Below are 19,595 nucleotides of genomic sequence, written 5' to 3' on the forward strand. Positions count from 1 at the left end.
TTTTCTATCCTTAATATTATTACTATGTTTTCACGACTACTATTGCACGTACATACTCCCGCGTTTCTTCAACCTTACCCTTTCACTCGTTGCATTCTATTTTTTTTTTCTCTGTCCCACACACCGTCGCCTCAGTCTTTTCCCTACGCTCGACACTGGTGTGTCTCTTTCTTTCTAACTCTCTCCGTGTATACTTTGTTCTCCATCTCTATCACTCTCCCGATTTCGACACCTTTTGTCACTTTCTTGCTCAAGCTTCGTCGCCATGATACAACTTCTCCCCCACCCCTCCCTCCTCCTCTCACGCTACTCGTCGCGCGCTCGAATCCCTCGCTTGTCGCGAACCGTTCAACTCGCATCGACGCCTCAAACGATCTTTATAGTATCGCCGCACTAATGCACCGTATCAACTCACAGCTACTCAATTGAGAGGTTGAGCTCGTTAATCGTTGTTTTCTTTGTATCGAACCATCAATATACAATGGAGGCGGAATATTTTTTTATCTTACGATTTTTATCACCTGAGTTAACGCGATCGACGTCTTTATGTCTCCTATTAGAGGTTTGATGGCGCTAGTTATCAAGTTTTTATTTATTGGTGAACGTCTACTGAAGGGTTTTCCAACATAAATTTGTGAATTTGGAGATAAAGTCCAAAGGGTTGAGAGGCTATAAAGACTGAGTCGTTGAACCTTTCGTAATAATTTTGCCAAACGTTTGTTTCGTGTTCAGGACACTACCGGGTCTTTTAATAATTCCGTTCCAATGTTTGGTTAGGAATTTTGGCGCCACAGAGGGCTCTCGCAGTAAAGTCGTTAAAATTTATTTTTTTTATACGGGAATTCGGCCACGGCGGAATTTTTCTGGTCACTCGGTTGGAAAAAAAATGACAGTGCTGTAACAAAGCTTAACTGCTGATGGCTACTTGAGATGGGAGGACGTTGAGAAATGCGATTCCAACATTTATACCGATTGTATAATGTAAGTGGATTCTTGCTACGATTGGGTTTTTTATGCGCTATTCGGCCGGAAAGTACGGGCGTAAACTTTGGAATAACGGGTGAGCTTTCGCGTGAACCTGTGTAAAAGTTTTTGTTATGTTTTCAACTGTACAGGCGAGTGGGGAATTTTTGATTTCTTAGGGGACGAATTAGTTTTTACGTTGTATGTGCAATGACAGTGAGATTCACGTTGCAAGTAAAAACTTTGCGTTCCCATTCTACGTAGAGAGAATCTAAAACCGGATTACGGAGCTCCGACTAGCATGAAATTATATATGCGTATAATTCGTACGTGAATGATACACATTTTGAAGCGCACGTACTCATTTTCACGGTCAACATTTTACTGTCTGCTCGAATACGGGACTTTTCTACTTGATACTTATTCGTACATGTTACCGACGGAAAATTTACTTCGTTGCAGGAATCTGTAACATCGTAGTACCCAAAGCGCTCGTTCAACAGCGCTAGCTCTCGGTGCTCGAATTTTGTTACCATTGTTATTATGCTCGAAACGCAGTCGCCGCCATTTTTTTCAACCACCGTTTCCTTTTTAACTCCGCGAGGCGGCGCGCATGAATTTTTCCTTTTCCTTCCATGATGGCGGTGAGTGTACGTCTGTTGTTTGGAAGATTTCTAACTAAATCCGTCAATATCTAAAGAATCCCGTGTGAACCGATAATTTTAATATCACTTCAGTGAAGACAAGTTTATTCGCTAATATATCGTGACGATCTTTGACGACTTCGACGCGACTTACTGTTTTAATTTTAGTAGCGAAATGACAGGTGTAACACGCTCGGCTTACACACTCGTTTCTTGAGCTCAACGTGGACTATTATTCCGACTATAACCTTCTCTGTTTTCAATTCCTTCAAATAACACGCGCTTTATTTCCAATTAGTTTACTTTTAATGACCAATTTTTTTCCTTTGCAGGACGCAAAGCCGGCCCCCGTTAAAAAAACCGGAAAGAAGTTGGAGAAAAAAGTCAGAAAAGAGCCGAAGGATGCGTCGAAAAATGTTATGCGCGAAGTTCGCATACGAAAATTGTGCCTAAACATTTGCGTCGGTGAATCCGGTGATAGACTGACCAGAGCCGCCAAAGTTTTGGAACAATTGACGGGACAACAACCCGTCTTCTCCAAAGCTCGTTACACCGTCAGGTCCTTCGGCATCAGACGTAACGAAAAAATCGCTGTACATTGCACCGTTCGTGGAGCTAAGGCCGAAGAGATCCTCGAACGCGGTCTCAAGGTAATCAACAATTTCAATATCTTCAAAATTTTTTGCGCATGTTCACACTTTCCACACAATTTTATCGATCATTATCAAAAGTGAAGTTTCGGTGTTGTCAGAATGTGCAAAAAATATTTTGCTCCCTGATTGCTCAATTTTTGAATTTTCAATAATGTAAGAAACTCGTCAGAACCTTCGTCAAGAAACCTTTTCTGTGTTTTCGGATGTTGCATCATTCCTATCTGTTTGAAATATCGAGCACCTTTGAGAGAAATGCCGATCCGCTTTTGAGTTTTTTTTGTTTTCTCGTAACTTATAGACCGCATTTAGTTTTGGGTATGTGTTTTAATAATCTCGGTTAAAAATTACAAACAAAATTTGAACTATCAAGATGAAAGTTTTTGTGGCATTTTAATAATTTTAACAGTTGAATTTTTTCTACGTTTTCCGTAACTATACGTGTTGGGGTAGAATGATGTTGGATGAGAACTTTACGAAACCTTTTCAACTCTGCAGGTTCGAGAATACGAATTGAGAAAAGAGAACTTCTCAGGAACCGGAAACTTTGGTTTCGGTATCCAGGAACACATTGATTTGGGCATCAAGTACGATCCTAGCATCGGAATCTATGGTCTTGACTTCTACGTAGTTCTTGGACGACCAGGTCAGTTTATCAACGACTATAACACGAAAAATTTGTCGAGTACCGAAACATGGCACATTAACTGGTATCATAGAGATAATCGTGAATCGATAGTTTCTATAGTTTCGTAAGGAACACATGTGCCAGATCAAAAGCTTCTTATTTGCAACTCACGTCCACTTCTTTTTACTGGGTGTGTTACTCAATGGAAGCGACAATTGAAAAAAAATGATGAAACTAAAGAAAGAAGTTGTTTTCCGAGTTAAATAATTTTTCTTCTGTCCTCGCTTAAGGTTTCAACGTAGCTCACAGAAGGAGAAAAACCGGTAAGGTTGGCTTCCAGCACAGGCTTACCAAAGAAGACGCCATGAAGTGGTTCCAACAGAAATACGACGGTATCATCCTCGCCGGCAAGAAGTAATTTACTCGTTCTGTATTTTACTATTGACATTACAAAATAAACAACAAAAAAATCACAAAAAATATCATTCAGTATTTTCAAAACTTCGATGATAAGTCTTACTTTATTTCACAAGATTTACAATCGTGCTACATCGCTGTTGAAGTTTATTAACAGCAGCAATAATCACGTACATTGAGAATGAGCCGTGATAAATATTCAAAAAAAAGCCTTTACGAGCTTCGAACGCTAGTTGAACATGTGCAGATCGAAATGAAACGCACGTTTCATTTACTTTTCAATGGAATCTCAACAGAATCCAAACCTGCTTTGATCACATCGAAGCTTTCTTCGCATCAGAATTTGTAAAAAATATTTAGCGATGTCAGGATCGAGTAGATTCAACAGTATAAAAAAGAATGTTTCTGCCAAATGAAAGTACAAACTGAACAATAAAAGACGTTGGAATCCCCGTAGATCGTTTTGATACATTGCATGGATCAGACACGCATTAAAAGTATCGACTTTTTTATCATGGAAATAAATGTCAAGCTTTGATTCTCGAAAAACTTGTGATTGTACTCCTAAAATCCTTCAGGCAATTTATTGCCAATAGACATATCCGCATTGGTGAAATAGTTTGAATAAAAATACAAGGAATGAAGTGGCATACCGTGTGGAAGATTTGGAGATTGTTTAAAAAAGAAAAAAAGGACTGATAATCCGTGCCAAAATTTTCAATCGAATTATTCATTTTCATCCTATTCTGGCAACTTTGTGTACTTTAAATTCTCAATGATACTTCATTTTTTACAAAAAGAATTTCGTACCTTACGTATTTTATGATTCGCACCAAAAGTGAAAGTGCAGAATTTTTTAAATCTTTTGTTATGCTCTACAGTATCGCGCGTCATTCTAGTAAGATAAGAGTAGCCTCAAACAGAGTCTGAAAAGGCGCGCGCTTCATTCTCGAATGTTCCGCAAAGGAAAAAATGTTCACTATACACAAGACTCAAGCGATCGTTAATTTTTTAAAGGCAAGATATTTCCCTCAGTCTCCACAATATTTTTTTTTCGTCTCACATTCTTTTTACCCTATCCGGACGACACGCGTATCACTCACAGGCTTTGATAAGGTTTATACATATTCGCGAGTCTTATACAATATTTATATGTATGTATAACAATGTACAATGTATAAATAATATACGAATAAGTCTGCGAAGGGGTCCAGGGGGTTTTAATGGTCATTCAATGACCTCGAACTCTCTTCAGAAGCGACATATATCGCTCCGAGTTATCCTGTCGTTTGACACTGCCGAATAATCAATGTTTCTTCTCGATCGATATTTTCGTATTATATAATAGGAACTAAAGCGGCAACGCGGATAAACAAGGCGTTTCATTGATCGAACGGGACAGGGGGGGAGGTTGGCTTTGGAAAAGGACGCTCGACGAACCGAATTATCTTACATGGACCAAATTTCCCGATACTCTCAACGAAGGCTTATACGAATCCCAAAACCTTGATAAATTATCGCGATTCCCATGAATCTCCATTTTATGTCTAATAATATTGATAATTCTGCCAGCTAACCGGTAGAGGCAGCACGAAGTTACGAGAGTTACGGTGCTGAGTTCCAATTGTTTCGTACACATACTTTTATGCAAAATTATGTCGAAATTATTATCATCGGTGAGAATAAGGAGTGTAAATTTATTGAAAATATTATCAGGACAATCCAACTCTGGATTTTTCAGTCAGTGAGTGCATCGAATCTAATTTTGACGATTACATATAAATACGGAAATATTCAAAAGGACTGGCTTCAATGTGTTATGATTGAAAATTTTTCGCATGGCCTTTCATTGGGTTTTTAAAAAGAAAAGAGTCGAATGGTTTTCTTCTCTGTGGATGTGTTTCGTTAAACTCAGCACCAAATTCGTCGACGGTAAAAGAAGGCCGGTAGACACTCGTGATGAATTAGACGACTTTTCTTCCAGGCCTCGTTAAACTTTCAATTATTTTCTAATAGATCCGTAGATTTTGTCAATGTTGAGTTTCTCGTTGTCGGTAAAACCGAGTATACTTTCTATAGCGCTCAAATGACCGTGGTGATTTTCCTTGTCCGTGAGAAAGTAGTAAATAGCTGATTTGAGGAATTGCAAAGTTATCTCGGGGTCCAGAGCGCCTTGACGATTCCGAGATTCCACGATCCTTCGGTACATCGCCTGTTAAGAGAACGAAAAAAGCACAGAATTAGAGAACCACATTTTCAACGAGAAGGAAAGATATTGTAACATCTTTTTCAAGTTCATAGTCACTCGCGGCGACATTGATTTAACAGATAAATCATGCAATTTTCTGCGATTTTTATTACTTTTTACACGACTATGCTGAATTCGGATGAATAACTAATCTAAAGTAATGATGAAATAGAAGTGAACAGGCGATGTGCTTTTCGCTTCGATAAAAGCTCGTGCAGTGACGAAACTTACGAGACCAAATGACTAGAAAGAGGCTGTTTCTTCCAAGTGCTCTCCGGACATTGGCCCGTCTAATATTTGAATACACAGTTAAATGTTGATCGAAAATAATCTCTACTACAATATATTGTGCGTGGATAGATCAAACAAACGTCCAGATGCATGCGAGAGATTCTTGTTGTCACGATAAGCTGTTGAAAATACAGAAATGGAAGGACAAGATGATTTTTAAATTCAGCGGAATAAACGTGCTTGACCATCTCACGAGAATGGAATAATAAATATTTGAAAAAATCGTTAAAGTATGATTGTAGGCAGGAAAATTTTGTCTCAAGTTCGTGCAGCGCAAGGCACGCATCCAATGATGCAGAAGGAAATCATCATAGGGGTGGAGAGGAAAGTAATATCATTTGGAGGACGATGAAGAAACGTCGGTAGGTAGAGCACTCAAAAATAGCCAAATGAGTCGCTGAATTGCAAATCTTAAATATTTCAAGTTTTCATGATCCACACCGATAAAATGATAAATTTAATTTTAAGAATCGAGCAAACATGTTGAGGGAACGACGATATGAAAGCTTCTGACAAATTTCAGTGAACAGGTTCTTAATTACACAAAATATGGGTCTTAGTTTGTAAATAAAAAATGAGAATCTGCAAGTTTAACGGGGACAGCAACGAAAACGTTCCATAAAAAGGCAACTTATGAAAGTGTGAATTTCGTGTCAATCGTCGATGAATTATTGGAGATATAGGTTCAACTAATTTAAGGCTCATTGGATGACTTGGCAGCACTGTAACGACCTTTGGGAAGAGGAGAAAAGGAGAAACATACAGCGACGACGACGAGCACGTTTAAATATTTCGCGATGTCATCTCGAGGAGGAAATACAGACCTTACGTGTAGCAAGGACCCAGAGAGAAACAGCCTCCTGAGCGCTTAATAAACATTGGCTACGATCGGCTGAAATGTGAAGTTCGGACAAGTAGCTTGTACCCTGTAATGTAAGCGACGACGAAAAAAAAAGAAAAAAAAAAAAAGTGTTACATCGTTAGTATTGGATGGAAAAACCGGCAATGGAGGGAGAGATATGGATGAAGAAGAGTATTTCCGGATTCGTGTGAGTCGAGTAAAAGAATATGCTGGGCAGAAAGAGAGAGAGAGAGAGATTAACGATATTAAAGCTGGCGACAGACAGTACAAGAGACGAGGAGAAATATTATGAGGTGGGAATGAGAGTTACGTGTGACGTGAGAAAAGCTTGTCAACGAGAGAAACAAAACCGGATGGACTCTAGCGAGTGACATTTTATTACTCGCGCTGCGTGTGTCAGTGCGAGTTTCGATTGCCATTATAGCGAAACGAGAAATAAATGACGAGTTTTACAGCTAAATGGAATTTCAAAATGTCGGCAGTATCGTGTTTACCTATTGGAAGAAAACCTAGCGAAAAATTCGAAACAAATCAAACGAATTGCAATGAATTTGTGAATAAATCGTGGCTGAAACTCACCTTAACGTTTTCCAACTCCGCCTGCGTCACGTTCAGTTGTTGGAGTACCTCGGCGATCGTGACTTTTGGAGGAGTTTGATTGGCTTGCTCGTAAATCTTGGAGAACGACCGAGAAGAGAAAATGAAAAAAATAACGGAGATGAATGAGCCGAAGAAGGGAGCTTTGATCCGTCGAGATGGGAGGAAAAAGTGTCAAGAGCCTCGGAGCCGAGAAAGTGAGGAGGGTGCACCGGGAAATTCGTGACGAACTCACCTTGTCAGCTTGCTCTATGCGAGCTGCCTCTTGGCCTTTTGTGTACATTTTCAAATACATTTGCTTGTTTCTCTCCTCCTGCTCTTCGAAAATAGCTTTCTGCTCGGCCAACTGATTTTTCGCGCTCTCGAGCTCGGTCCCGAGATCGCGGACTCTTGCCTCAGCTGCATCCATGGACGGACGTATTTCGCAATAGCGAGTATTCAATTCGGACAATTGGTTAAGCAAACTCTCGACTTTGTCGTTGTGCTTCTCCTTCAACTCGTGAATTTCGTCGATGTGTCTGCTCTGCATTTCCGTTATTTTTCTCTCATACAAATCAATCAGTCTTCGCCGTTCCTCGTTCGTTTCCTCAGTCTCGGCGATGCTCGAACTCGAACGTTTCTTCGTTTTTTTCGGTGTTTCATTATCTATCCCCGTCTTGGTGCTCGTCGACGTAACTTGTTTGACTCCGTCGAGCGACGAGCGCTCGTTTCCAGGCAAACCGACCGAATCTTTCGAATGAACCGAGTCGTCGTCGAAGTGCCCGGAATCCGCCAGAGACCCCGGCAGCTCACTTGCCCCTCGCTTCTCCGGCGTCGCCGGGCTCTGCACGTTCGATGATCCGAAACCGCTCTCTTCGGGCAAATCTTTTATCGGCGAATCCGGGGAAAACGGGTTCGCCTCTCGCACCGTCAACGCGTCGCTGCTGTCCGTGCGCTCGTCCGGACTGTTCAACGATGCTTTGTACAACCTCAACTCCACCACTTCCTTCGTCAGTCTCAATATCTCACGGTCCTTCTCCTCGATCTGTTTTTGCGCCTCGCTCAACAGATTCTACGGAATATAATTCGCCGATGACTCGTTGGAAAATCGAGCCCCGAGTTCGGAACTAAAATATTAACTTTAGACTGAAAATTCGAGGCGAACGATTCGGTTACCTGAAATTTCCTAATTTGTCTAGCCGCTCTCTGCGTCGGGGTCAAATACTGTTCGCCCTCGCCGTTGTGGTTGGAGCAATGAACGACGTATTTGCGCGATCGACCGGACCACGTAGTCCCGTTGAGAGCGAAATGTGCGTGATCGCACGCGCTCGCGGTGCTGCACGCGCTCCCGTAGCTCTTGACGCTCTCGACATCACTGTCGTCCACCTGCTGCATCGAGCCCGTGTAGTTGTTGCCGGAGGCCGCGTGTCCTGAACGCGGCCTCGCCGGAGTCAGTGATAGGCTCTGGAATCGAAAAAAAATTACGTGAGAATCCACTAAAGTGGTGAACTGGTGAAACGCATCGACAAAGCTTTTACAAATGAAACTGAATCAAAGTATATCCGAGTAGAAGCAGCTTCGAACTGCGAGAGAAGACCGACAAAGTCACGCGATCCATTGGGACTGTCGGGGAGCTCACGAATCTTCGATCCGCACCAACATTTCTTCTCCTTTTCATAATTATTCTTCGCACAAATTCCAATCAAGCCTGACTCCTTGTTTCACTGCGAAATGAGGAGCGTTGTCGACGAGTCGATCGATACAATATCGCGTTCCGAACTTTCCGTAATTATAATTACTTTGCCACCGCGATTGATAGCTCGTGCTCGTAAATTCATCGCAACTCGATTGGTCGAACGTCTTTTAGAAACTTTGCTGTTATTCCAACGCTTTTTTTATTCCACTGTTTTCACTCGAATTTTCAAGGTAAAATAAATGAATGAGAAAACGTCGGGTTGGATCGATGACAAATCGATTATGTAACGAAAAATTGTGCTGGAAATTTAGCATCGTGTGTTATGAAACGAGATATGAGGGTGCGAGCATACACGGGTGAGCAGTTTTGAAATATCGTTCATAACATCGCAGTAGAATCGATGGTTCGCTGAAACATTTTGACGAGCTGAATTCTCCAGGCTGAGCGGAATCAGCGTCGTTTAAAATCCTCGGCGATCCCGGATTCGGAGGCCTACGCGACCTTGGACGAAGATGTTGAGCAGACCGTGGTAATTTTCGCGACGGAATGTCAATCTCAATTGGACGTGCTTGGGGTGAAAAAGTAGTGAAACTCACCGACGGACAACTGCGCGAGTTTCTTTCGTTTTGTGGAAAGTAGCAGCGACGTGGGCTCGACATTTGAAGAAGCTAACGTCGCGGGGACGAATTCCATGAAGACCGATGATGAGCTTTTTACGACCGAGGGGAAGGCGAATCGAAAACTATTGGCAACGAGGAATGCGAGTTTCAATGAGAAAATACTTTTTTTTGTGCGCCCGTTTTCGGGGGTTTCTTTGATTTCGAGGCAATTTTTAAGGACGGATTAATTTTTGGTCACCGGAGGGTATGAAACTTGCGTAAACACTGAGAGGGTTCCCAGCCGTGGGACAAGTTGGATAGTACACAGCGGAGAAGTGCTTTTACGTGCCCCTCTCTTCGTCGAGAGGAATAGAATCCGTCGAGGGAGAAAGAGACCGAAAGCGGATGATGCGAGTACGCGAGAGAGGAAGAGGGAGAGCTCGAGGGAGGAAAGCTATAGAACTGTGAGAATCGCACGGGAGAAACGAATTCTGCGCCGACGCGAAAACACCAGTTTTGCGAAAGGTCAGGGAGCCCACGATTTTCTCTCCTTTTGCTCACACACAATTCGCTCTTTACTAGCTTCCCTCTTACGTGACCCTCGAATAATATATTGCCGCTTGCCCCCTCCCCTTTCGCTCATCTTCATTAAAAATGATTTTCCTCCCGGAGCTCAACGGGCGAGAGCTTATGAACGAAATTCGAGAAAACCCTTACGCATTGATCGACAATCTGCCTCGACCCGAGCTTCGAGTCTTCTCGGAAACTGAACGCGCCAAGTTTTCCCATATTTTTTTTGCAAATCTCGAAATCCTCAAGTGCAAATTGGATAAGAAAACTAATTATTTACGCTTGATGAGAGTTCGTTGGGAGAGCAGAATTTCTGAGCGCCTTTTCCTTCGAATAATCTTCATACCGCTTGCTTTAACATTAAAAAACGTGTGCGACGAAAGTATCAGGCGAGACCGACTCACAAAAACGTTTAATATTCATCAACCCTCGACCGTTGGACTATTTTTTTTTCTGCACCCGTACGAGGACACTTTTCCGAGCAGCTTCTGTAGACTAACGATCCCCATCGTCTCGAGAGTAAACAGAAAACTCTCAAATTAAATCTCTCACTCTCCATCAGTTTCAAGGGCTCAACATTCGCTCCGAGTTATTTCATTTTATACTAAAAATATTAAAACTCACGAAATTGAGCAGATCGTCGCATCGTGTCTTCAATTCTTGCGCTGCGATTATTTATTTAATAAAATTTTCGAGCTCGTCTCCGGCAACAGGTCGATCGATTGCTTTTTTTTTCTTTTCTTTTTTTTTTTTTTTTTTTTTTTATTTTCCATCTGAATTTTCGTGTGCGCAACCGTACAGAGAATAGAATTGGTACTTTTCGCATACTTCGTTCTCGAGACAACACTCGTCGTTTACGTTCGCTGGTCACGCAATCCGTACCCTCTGGGACTGGAACGTTAGCCCCGTGCGGGAATCGTAATTAGAGGTTGCGGAGAACCGTGTGACGGAATGACGATCCCTCTTCGTGCAAGTCGTGTTAAAATTTCAAGATAACGCTACCGATATTAGTATCGCAAATTACGATTTATCTTAGCAGGGGCCGGACGCGTGTCAACGAATATTTATGACGAAATAAAAAACGATGCCGTTTCATTGGAATTGACGGTCAGTGTCTTGGAAAAATACAATCCACGTCAGTCCGAATGGATCGAGTGCACGTTCCATTTGCTAACTTGAGACAAATTTATAAATAAAATGAATCGAAGCTCCTTGAATCTGCAATCTGCATTCTCGCCTCGAAAAGAGAGAGAAATGAAACGAGGATGAAGGAAGCGCCGAGCTCGCAATTGCCTCGAAGAGTCTTGGAGCGATTCCTTTTTTCTGCTCTCAACCGAAGACTTCTCTTGCCTCGGAATCCGGTGGGCCAAATATCTTGATAAAAAAAGTATTTAAAAAAATAAATATCAAGAAGAAACGACGAAGTTATCTCAGTGTTTTCTTCGCCTCGGTATTCGCGATGTTCCGCACGAAAATTCTCTCACGCGACTTTCGTTTTACGGGATTCACTGGCAAGGGGTTCGAGTAACACGGAACTCTGCTCGCACCACTCACTTTTCCAAAAAACCTTCGTGAATTTAGAATCGATTTTGCGAAAGGGGCAAAAGGTCAGAACGAAAATATGAGCAACAAAAATGTGAGTAAAAGCGGAGTGAAAATTGGCAAGAGAGGAGGATACGAAGCGGAATAAGAAAGTGTAAAGAAATATAAAAAGCGAGAAAGCGTTTGTCTGGCGATGCGAAGAAAAAAAGGAAACTCACGAAGGAGCGATGACGATGCGAGTCGATCCCATTCTCCGTGATGGCCGAAAATTCTTCGGCAATCTGTTGATGATTGTTGGACAGTTGTTGATGTTGCTTGATAAGATGAGCGTGACGCTGTTGTTGATGATGTTGGTGTAAGATCGAGGATCCGGAGCTGTGGCGTAGATTTGGTATGACGACCCGTTCGCCGCGTACGCGCATGCTCGCCGAACGACGCAGGGACGTGGGTGACGGTCTAGGGATGCGCGAATCTCCCGCCGACGAAGTTGGCCCCATCGACGTCCCGACGCTCGAGCTAGCGTTGTTTTCATTTGCACTTGGTGAACCGACTTCGAGCGGGGTACCCGTGAACGTCCTCGGCGAGGCTACGCTCGTCGGCGACGTTGTCGGGGCCCTTGTGCCTGAATGCATCGTTGACAATGAGTGGAGACTTCTTTCGCTTCCGTGACGTGCCAAACGATTCGTCCAGCTCATTACTCGAGCCTGAAATTATACGATAAAGAGTCAGTATTTAATTCGTCCTTTTAAAACGCTTCGTTCGTTCGATCGTTACGTTCCGCTGACCATTATTCCGTTACGAGATTACTCAATTTTGCATTTTTTTTTTTTCTTATTCTCTCCTCTTTCTTCTCGCACACGATAATCGAGTGAATCCACCACTTTCTGCTTTTTATTCTACTCCAAAAATCATCGCGATAAATGTCTAAAACGAAAAAACAAGGAAGAATATTAAAAAATTAAGCTAAGTGCGAGCACAAGAGAAAAAACAAGGGAACGCTCTGCGATAAAGTCGAATTTCGAGTATATAAATAATAATGATAAACCTTCGGGAGGAAAGCAGTAGTGAAGTATGGAAAACACGAGTTTTCAGCTACGTCGCAGGGCAGTCGAGACTTAATGCTTCTCGCACCCTTTTTCGTTCGATCGTCCTACTTCGTGAATATTTTCATAATCAAGCAGTGTGCAATCACCGCGATTACCATTTTCAAATGTCATCATCATTCGTTCGGTACATTCAGCCCTCGTTACTCTTATCAATAACATTTTTTTCTCAGAGGCCTCACTCTAATCGAAGCATCACAATTAATTTATTGTCCAAAAAGTGTTGAGCAATCAGCAGAAAAAGACTGCTGCTGAATTTCTCGTTCCCGTGACAACAGAATCTCTTAAAAATCATGGAAAATCGAAATTTCGGGCTAATTTGTTCTCAGACTCGTTGAAATAAGTAACCGAAAATAATCCCATCATCTATTGGCCACCGTGATTCGACGCCGATTATGTGATTGCGTACCAGGCTGGGAGCCTTAATAATTACTGAAATAACTCAATACCGAAGTGCCAGTCTGGCGATAAGAACCCGCGTTTCAGGCCCGCGCGCGCTCTGTACGAGTTCCGAATGAAAAATGCTTTTTGCAATTCTATCAGCGTGATTAGAAATTCTTTCGTAACTGCAGACTCGAATCCGGTAAGGAGTTTCGTCCAGGCAATCGGTCAATTTAACACCGCGCGAGCTGAATTTAAAAAGACGTTTCATTATACGCGCTGTTCGTAAGCGCTGCTCTCGGGCACGTGTTCAAACGTCCCTGAGAGTTTTCGCGGTGAGGGCGTTATTAATTAAATCGCATGATTGGCATTCAAGGTCACTCGCAGCCGCGGAGCGTCCGAACGAATTTTCTTTAGTTCAAATTGCTCAAAATATTTTTAATATTTACAAAATAGAAAAAAATGTGAATTCTCATTTCCATGCGTGATGAAAACTGAGGCTGGACTTTTCGGAGGCACGTTTTTTCACGTTTTTTAAGAGCGAAAATCGTTGACGACTTCCAGAGCTTAAAAATATGAGAAAAATGCCTTCGAAAAATCCAGCCTCGGTTTCAACGGGCCCGCTGAAATGGGAATCGAAGTTTTGACACCAATCAGCCGTTGCGAAATATCTGAAGCCGCATCTGTTATTCCACTTCACGCTTATAATCACGATCGTGCAATTACGAAAGCTGCAAACCACTTTGGAACGCAAGAAAAAACGGCCGGGCATGTTGTTTCCATCGTGATTTCATCAACGATAAACCTTCGACGATTTGATACAGTAATAGAGCAGCGCAGTAACACATGCGCGATAGCAAAACACAGGTTCGTTGCTCTTGGCAAACGTTCCTTAACTTCCGCTTTTGTGGATAATAGTCGAGACATAACGGAAGCAAGTTCACGTTCCGTTATGTTGCGAACGAAACTATGCTTTGAGAAATCCGAGCATATTTTTCTGTTCATCTTCTCATTCGATTGAAATAATCGACGTCACTGTTCCAAATTCAAATTAGCCAATGGAAATCGGACTCGATTCCTATGGCTGCTGACGTACGGTCGAAGACGAGACCGCGCGTGAAAATTCTTTTTTTTATATGACACATGTTCGCAGGCTTACGTGAGAATTTATATTTGACTTTGTTCCTATTTTATTAAAGAACAACAACAGTCCAATCGATACTGTACGATCAAAGTGACGACTTGATAACGAAAAGATAAGCGAGGCCCCAACACATTTCCATTTTCTTCCACGCGACGGTTGACACCGTCCCGAGTTTCGTTGATCATTTCCTCGATATTCGCTCCTCGATTCGATTTTCTTATTTTTTTATAAATCATTTATCGCTTTCGTACTTGCGACGAAAGCGACGTTAAAACCTCGCGATTAAAGAAAGTGGGAAAAGATTTTTATTTATCGCAGCAAAAATCTATTTCGTTGATGGATAAATAGAAAAAAACGTCGGAAGATTTAAGGAGTTTCGGTACAAAAGTCTAAATATTAAGAAACTAATCAAACTTGGTGATAATGTTGTTCAACATCAAGTGCAAAAACACAATTTTTTTCCAAATTTTCTTCTACTTAGTTATCGAGTAATTACGCATTAAAGCAGATTTCTTATGCCCGGAATGTATACCTATATATATGAAAACGCTATGCTTATACACGTGAACTTTAGTGATCAATTGCTCGATAACTGTGTAGAAGAAAAATCTTAAAAAATTTGTATTGCCAAATTTGGCACTAAAGAATATGTTCACCAAATTTTATAAAATTCTAAACTTTTTGAAATTTTTTATGTTTTTAGCATGGTTTAGCATGGCAACATTGTATTGCCTGTACCGAAACTCCTTAATTAACGGAATTTTTATAAAAAGTCGTTGCCTTTTTCCCAGCGCCTAAAATTTGGAATTAACGAATAAAAATATTTGGGCTTAGGGTCGAGGACGAGAATCGATTGGCACAGAGTGCGCACATGGTCGGGGGGCCTAGGGTCAGTCCTCTGATCGTTATTTGCAGGCAGCTTTCGTGCCGATGTCTGACCAACGTGAATAACGGATCGATCCTTTTGAACTCTGCTTGGTAGGTACAAAAGAAAAAGAAATATTTCCAACTTTGTTGCTGCACTGCATCAGTTTCCTGCACTTTTTATCTGGCGTTGAGAAAAATCTATAACTTTGACGAAGTGAGTGGAAGAGGGGGAGGGAGAAAGTGGCGAGGCAACAACGAGGTTTTCATCGTGGCACACGGAATCAATACGATCACCGAGGAACCTCTGTCACTAATCATTTTTCTCGTGAGAATCGACAATATTGGTGAGAAAAATCGCTGTCGATACAATGTTGCAGCTATAAATACGTTCATCAAAGAGTCAACAATTTCGAGCACATTTTTTCAATCGTTCGCAATATGAATATTCTTGAAAGATGTTAAAAACTGTATTTTTTTTCGAGATTCCATTTTTTATTTATCTACATCGTTTCGTTGCTGTTTTGACAGATAAGCGAGCAAGAGTGAAAGTGAATGTATATTTCGTCTTTAGTCGGCGTGTATTTGCATAACAATCCGAGAACGAGAAATTCGCGTTGCCGCAATCGTGTTTACTCGTATTCGCTTATTAAATTCAATTAAAATGTTCAGAGCCCGTTTCACATTATCGCATAACCAAGAAAAAAGAGGGAGAAAAGTTCTCCTATCCGGGAATGAAGAAAAAATCGATCGGCTTGTATTACCGCGTTCTATTTTCAGAACTGTCCAACCACCCCACAAGGACGTGTTTTTATGAATGCACAGTGCATCATCAACGTGCCATTTATGTTAAGCTCGTCTTTATATTCCAATCGGAGCCCCAGATATTAACTTTCGTCGCTCTGCTCTCCAATTGTCACGTACAAATCAAGATACAACCTTAAAACACAATGTTTCTAAGGCTTCTGTTCTCATTTATTAGCGCTCCTCAACAGTTTTCGTTGAATGATTGACAACAAGCATTTTTAAACTTTCGCTTTATTTTTCACGAACTTTTTTATATTCCCGAGGATTTTTGTTCCACAAAAAGCAGTAAACCTAAATACGTGAGAACGAATATTCGGTCGGAAGGTTTTTCTAAAAAATAATATCGAATGGCAGGAACGCTCGTTATACTCAACAACTGACTTTTTCGTACATTAACGAGCAACGTCATCGCTATAGCAGAGTCCGGACGTAGTTGAGAGACGAAAATAAAAAAAGTGTTGACTGGCTGTCAAGTGATTTGCCACGCGGCCTTTTATCGCGATCGAATAGAAACAAAGCTGGTTGGTATTTTGAAATTATATACCTGAGTGAAGGGCTCATAAATTGTAAAAGGATTTGGAAGGGCTCTCGAGACTTGCTTACCTAGGGCAACACGTGACAGGGATTTTTCCGGCACTCATCGAACGACGGGAAGCATTTTACTTCCTGATTTTCTATATTATTTTGATACACTATTAGTTCTGGCACTTTCGATGAGACTCTTTCCGTACTTGACACGATTGAAAATCTTTAAAATCAACTGATGCAGAAACATACGTGAAATATGAAAATTAGAACGATGATCTAAACACACGCAGTACGTCAGCAATATATCGAGAGAAATGCACGAAAACGCGACTGCCACAAGCTCTTTTACAGCCAGCCAGCGCGGGGCAAGCGGCATAACTGGCAACGGAAAAAATATAAGTATAGAAAAGAACTACGCTACGAGGTTTCGTAACGCTTCCGATCCTAAAGTCTCGTGATCACGCTCGTGGCGTTTCTGCTAATAAAACCAACTACTACCGACATCTATAGGATCATGTGAGGCTTTTTTAGACGTTCCTATGCTACCCATCTGATGGTAAGCTCAGGGAAAACCCTCGCAGTAAAAATTTCACGTTAAAGATTGATCAAGAAACACCCGAGATCCAGAAAAAATTAAAAAATAAAGAAAACATGAATCCTTCAAGCTCATTGGGAAATTCCTGAAAACTTTTTGTAAACATTGATATTTTGTGAAAATAAACTTTCTTGTTAATCAGACAGAAAACAATGGTTTTTATTCTAATTTCTCACAAGTTAATGTTTTCAAGTAATATCAATATCGAATATAGTAAAATTAAATTAAAAAACTACCATTTGTTAAATACAAAAATATAAAAACTCTTTCTACATCTTGACGATGCTTTGTTGGTTCTATGTCTGTTTCGTTGCTCCGAGTCCATGGATTAAATCCAACAGTTCATTTCTCTTGGTTCTGACAAGGCTTCGAACACCATCGAATTTGCATTTCTCAACTCCAGAAACTTTGTCCACTTGTTGGAGGATAATAGCGGCAAAGCAGAGAGCAAAAAGGCCACAATCATATCCGTTGTCTTGCTGAGGACAATTTGGCATTTCGACAAAATTTGTATTGCTGGAACCCAAAAAATAATCCATTATACTGTTGGTAAACTGGAGAGCAATTTTTCTATTGACTCCTTTGCAAGAGTCCAAATGGAACGAGGTTTTTTCTTTTTTGGAGAACACAAGCAAACTCCAGTGTGAACCACCAGCAGCATCTCTGCTTTCACAATCATTCAGTGGGAATAAAACATAATTGCATTCCTTGGCGTTAAGAGGCTCAAGAAAAAGTGCATAATCCTGAGGTTCCGTAAGTTTAAGAAGCTGCGTCAACTCTGGGCTGATGAACAAAATTTCTCTTTTTCCTTCTCGTGAATCATCGTGCTTGTGCTGCAGATATTCGAAATAAAATCCTATCAAAGCGTCGTTAAGCCAGTGAGATCCCCTCAACAAATCTAGATCATGTTTTCTCAACAAACAATCGTAGTAGCTCAATTCCACTTTATCTTCCATTCTATTTTTCTTTCGATACCACTGGAGCAACGAATGATCTTAATTCAAGAATAAAACTCTCCTAAACGCCAATCAATCTCTTCTTCTTCTCCTTCCTGGCTATCTCCCATAAAGGGTATGTACCACAACCAATCAATCTCGAATGAAATTTTTAAACACCAGTTTGACATAAATCACATTTTCGTTGAGGTTTTGTTTATCAATTTTCTGAACGGTAACCTCCGTTTACATTTCATTGGTAAGCAACTGTGACCAACGCCTTTGTGTACAGGTGTTCAATTTAAGTACTAACAATTTCACTCGCACCCGCTCGTCGCGCAAAAACGTTTTGTGAAAACCGTTATGGCGCTTCAGAGCATTAGAAAATAATTTCCCGCGCAATCGAAATAAAGGAGAATAGCGGCATGGCGGCGGTGAAGGAGATGTCTAGCTTTGCTAGCTTGTTGAATCAATTTTTACACTGGTTTTTTTGTGAAGAATGGTATCAAATGTATACTGCTACGGAAACTGGTAAGATTAGGCACAAAATAAAATCAATAGCTGATTATTCAGGTCGAAAGTTCTCTGTTTTTCAATATTTTTCTTTTATTAACCTCCGCAGAACGAAAGCGCTTGCCGATGAAAAGGATAGACCGGCATTTTGGAGTTTCACCTTTTCGATGAGCAACTCGTTCAGGAAGTACGTTTTTTTTAAATTATTAGATCATTAATTGTAAGATCGTGATTAAAAATCAATTTTTAGAAAAACACTATAATTCAACTCTGAATCGAACGAGACGAAGTATCGATCATCAACAATTATCCATCCTGGAAAAAAGTTTTCATTTGTATTGATTATTTCAATTTGATAATTATTGCCCATGATTATTTAGTAAAAGGTTTGAGATTCGCTACTGAACTTGCTTTCAAAAGCAGGATGGAAGTTGATATTTTCAAAATCGTATCACTCAAGTTTGGCGTTGGAGATAGCGTGCAATCCTATTTTCCTGCGATACATTAAAAAATGCTCTAACAGGAAGAAATGGAAAATCTCAAGCAAGAGTTTCCATGCTAGCGGAGCAGACACATTTTTGACAATCCTCGTTGAGAATTGTTGAATAATTAACATCCATTGAAACAGCTTCCACAAGTTTCGGTTAGCAAGTTTTGCGAGTTACATGATGTCAAATTGAATATGAGGCTACATCAGAGAAAAAAAAAATTGTGTTGGTTAATAGTTATTCTTTCTCATTGCGTCTCTTCTTTTTTCAGTGAAAATCTCCATCTAGGCTTCTGTGATTGACAGTGACAAGGAAATAATGATGTTTATAATCCAATAGGGATCTATAAAAATGGGTGAGCACACGTTTTTGATGAGAAATTCAAACTAAAATATCTTAGAGAGAAAAAAAAGTTTCACAAAATATCTGAATATAAAAAAAAATTGATGCAAACAGCCGTTCATTTTTTGAAGATCAGTGTGAAGACACTTTTCAGTCTGTCAAAATGCTTATTGGAAGAAAATTAGGCATGAAAGGAATTTAGGATATCT

General features: G+C 40.8%; 3 protein-coding genes across 5 annotated transcripts; 1 reads left to right on the forward strand and 2 right to left on the reverse strand.

The window, feature by feature from the left end:
• The first annotated feature begins 1,520 nt into the window (after nt 1-1,520).
• On the forward strand, nt 1,521-3,365 carry RpL11 (ribosomal protein L11). 2 transcript variants are annotated; one of them, XM_043420051.1, is made up of 4 exons: nt 1,521-1,613; nt 1,940-2,257; nt 2,756-2,903; nt 3,176-3,365. In XM_043420051.1, the coding sequence occupies exons 1-4, from the start codon at nt 1,599-1,601 to the stop codon at nt 3,301-3,303; spliced, it is 609 nt and encodes a 202-aa protein (XP_043275986.1). In that variant the 5' UTR covers nt 1,521-1,598; the 3' UTR covers nt 3,304-3,365. The 2 variants fall into 2 exon arrangements, with proteins under 2 accessions (XP_043275986.1, XP_043275987.1); XM_043420052.1 differs by having other exon boundaries at nt 1,583-1,607.
• A 22-nt stretch (nt 3,366-3,387) lies between these two features.
• Nucleotides 3,388-16,899, reverse strand: qtc (quick-to-court). 2 transcript variants are annotated; one of them, XM_043420043.1, is made up of 7 exons: nt 16,589-16,899; nt 11,905-12,390; nt 8,456-8,743; nt 7,536-8,351; nt 7,283-7,378; nt 6,666-6,767; nt 3,388-5,514 (listed from the first exon to the last, which is right to left on the reverse strand). In XM_043420043.1, the coding sequence occupies exons 2-7, from the start codon at nt 12,379-12,381 to the stop codon at nt 5,305-5,307; spliced, it is 1,989 nt and encodes a 662-aa protein (XP_043275978.1). In that variant the 5' UTR covers nt 12,382-12,390; nt 16,589-16,899; the 3' UTR covers nt 3,388-5,304. The 2 variants fall into 2 exon arrangements, with proteins under 2 accessions (XP_043275978.1, XP_043275979.1); XM_043420044.1 differs by lacking the exon at nt 6,666-6,767 and having other exon boundaries at nt 16,589-16,898.
• A 347-nt stretch (nt 16,900-17,246) lies between these two features.
• Nucleotides 17,247-18,357, reverse strand: LOC122411308 (sentrin-specific protease 8-like). The gene has a single exon (XM_043420050.1). It carries the CDS (start codon nt 18,062-18,064, stop codon nt 17,405-17,407), a length of 660 nt encoding a protein of 219 aa, XP_043275985.1. The 5' UTR covers nt 18,065-18,357; the 3' UTR covers nt 17,247-17,404.
• Nucleotides 18,358-19,595: the final 1,238 nt, after the last annotated feature.

Source organism: Venturia canescens, chromosome 5, assembly GCF_019457755.1.
Source record: "Venturia canescens isolate UGA chromosome 5, ASM1945775v1, whole genome shotgun sequence".
Classification (NCBI taxonomy): domain Eukaryota; kingdom Metazoa; phylum Arthropoda; class Insecta; order Hymenoptera; family Ichneumonidae; genus Venturia; species Venturia canescens.